At 40.0% G+C, this 2,245-nt stretch overlaps 1 protein-coding gene across 1 annotated transcript in view; it reads left to right on the forward strand.

Moving 5' to 3' along the window:
* The window catches only part of LOC104706612 (sacsin-like), a 21,443-nt gene that overhangs the window by 17,180 nt on the left and 2,018 nt on the right, over window positions 1-2,245 (forward strand). Inside the window, exons 10-13 of the mRNA XM_010422807.1 lie at window positions 253-455; window positions 553-685; window positions 1,117-1,640; window positions 1,741-2,145. Of these exons, the coding sequence (XP_010421109.1) occupies window positions 253-455; window positions 553-685; window positions 1,117-1,640; window positions 1,741-2,145 (1,265 nt within the window). The remainder of the gene's footprint in view (window positions 1-252; window positions 456-552; window positions 686-1,116; window positions 1,641-1,740; window positions 2,146-2,245) is intronic.

A 2,245-nucleotide genomic window follows, 5' to 3' on the forward strand; every position in this document is an offset into this window, starting at 1 on the left:
CTGCAGCGGAAGCCGATGTCATACTTGAATGTGCCAAAAGGGTGGAACGTCTGGGTAACGAGCACCATAGATCTTCTTCTGAAGAAGATGATTTTGAAACGGATCTTGCACATTCTGAGAAGGATATTTCTGCTGAGTTATCAACATTAGCAGGATCTGTACTTGAAGCTATATTTTCAAACTTTGCTGGTTTTTACAGCACCCCATTCTGCAACACTCTTGGTCAGATTGCTTGTGTACCTGCTGAATTAGGTTTCCCAAGTCTTGGTGGCAGAAAAGGTGGCAAGAGAGTCCTTACACGTTACAGAGAAGCTGTTCTTTTACGGGATTGGCCCCTTGCTTGGAGCTCTGTTCCTATTCTTTCGATTCAGAGATTCATTCCACCTGAATTTTCATGGACAGCATTTCGTCTGAGAAGTCCTCCGATTTTCTCGACTGTTCTTAAACACTTACAGGTAAGATCACTCGTGTTCTCTCTTTTGATTATTTGTGTATTCTTTTCACGGACATGTGAAGAAAAAGAGGCCTGATTATTTAAATAAATACTCCCAGGTAATTGGACGGAATGGTGGTGAAGACACTCTTGCTCACTGGCCCAATGATCCAGATGTGATGACCATTGATGTTGCTTCTTGTGAAGTTTTGAAGTACCTTGAAATGGTATGGGGCTCCCTCACTTCTTCAGGTATGTATATCACTGAACACTCAATTTACATTACTGAATAGAAGAAATGTGAAATCGGTTTGGCAGCTGTAAATTCCTAATCTGGCATAAGAACTTTAGTTTAAATACAAAATATATCTAGATAGAACGAAGAACCTTTTAACTGATAGGTGGTGTGAACAAATGCAGTAGCAACAATATAAACTAGTTCTCCATTGTTCGTGTCCAGCCTTTGCAAGCTGCAACAGTGGATTGCTCTAGACAACAACAATAATGTATAGCATTGTGAAATACCAAAAACAGGAAAAACGGATTTATGTTTGGTCATGCATAGAAATATTTGGATATTTATGATAATAGGACTGCAGTAAGTGTTTCTTTTTTATTTTTTATTATTGAGCTGTAATCTCTAATATTTTTTTTTCCCCGGCTTTGAAATTTTTATCATCCAGATATTTTGGAGTTGCAGAAGGTAGCCTTTTTACCAGCTGCAAATGGGACACGTTTGGTGGGAGCAAGCTCCCTTTTTGTTCGCCTACCTATCAACCTATCACCTTTTGCATTTGAACTTCCAAGTCATTATCTACCTTTTCTGAAGATCCTTAAAGATTTAGGACTTAACGATGTGCTTTCAGTTGGTGGTGCAAAGGATATCCTCTCCAAATTACAAAAAGTATGTGGTTATCGGCGTTTGAACCCGAATGAGCTTCGTGCTGTGATGGAAATTCTTCATTTTCTCTGCGATGACATACATATGACAAACACACCCGATGTTTCCACTGCCAAATCAGATGTGATTGTCCCAGACGATGGATGCAGGCTTGTTCATGCACGATCTTGTGTGTATGTTGATTCCTTTGGGTCACGCTATGTGAAATACATAGACACTGCAAGATTAAGACTTGTTCATCCACGGCTTCCGGAGAGGATCTGTCTGGATTTGGGTGTGAGAAAGCTTTCTGATGTTGTTATTGAGGTACGTGTAACATCCGTTTCTTTTTTTACGATCATGTCTTTCTTTTTCTTATATTTATTATGTGTGAAAAAGATCTCAAAATAATTGCTTCTTTGTCAAGGAACTTGAAAATGCTGAACAAATTCAAACCTTAGACAACATAGGGTCTATATCACTCAAGGCTATCATAAGAAAGTTGCAGAGCAAGTCGTTTCAAGCTGCTTTATGGACTGTGAGCCGTCAGACCACCACCGTGGATGACTTATCTTTTGAGGTTGTGCAACATTCTCTTCAATCTGCTGCAGAGAAACTTGGGTTTGCCAGAAATATATATACTCGATTTCTTCTCCTGCCAAATTCCGTAGACGTTACCCTTGTGTCTAAGGAGTCCATGATTCCCGAATGGGAGAGTGAATCGCGTCATCGAACAATGTATTTTATCAATCGTCACAGAACGTCTATCCTAGTTTCTGAACCGCCTGGATACATTTCTCTCATGGATGTCATGGCAACAGTGGTGAGCGAGGTTTTAGGCTTTCCAATTCCCCTGCCTATTGGATCTTTATTTTCATGTCCTGAGGGATCAGAAACTGGGATTGCCGCTTGCCTTAGACTATGCTCTTATT

This window comes from Camelina sativa, chromosome 8 (assembly GCF_000633955.1).
Source record: "Camelina sativa cultivar DH55 chromosome 8, Cs, whole genome shotgun sequence".
In the NCBI taxonomy this organism is placed as follows: Eukaryota; Viridiplantae; Streptophyta; class Magnoliopsida; order Brassicales; family Brassicaceae; genus Camelina; species Camelina sativa.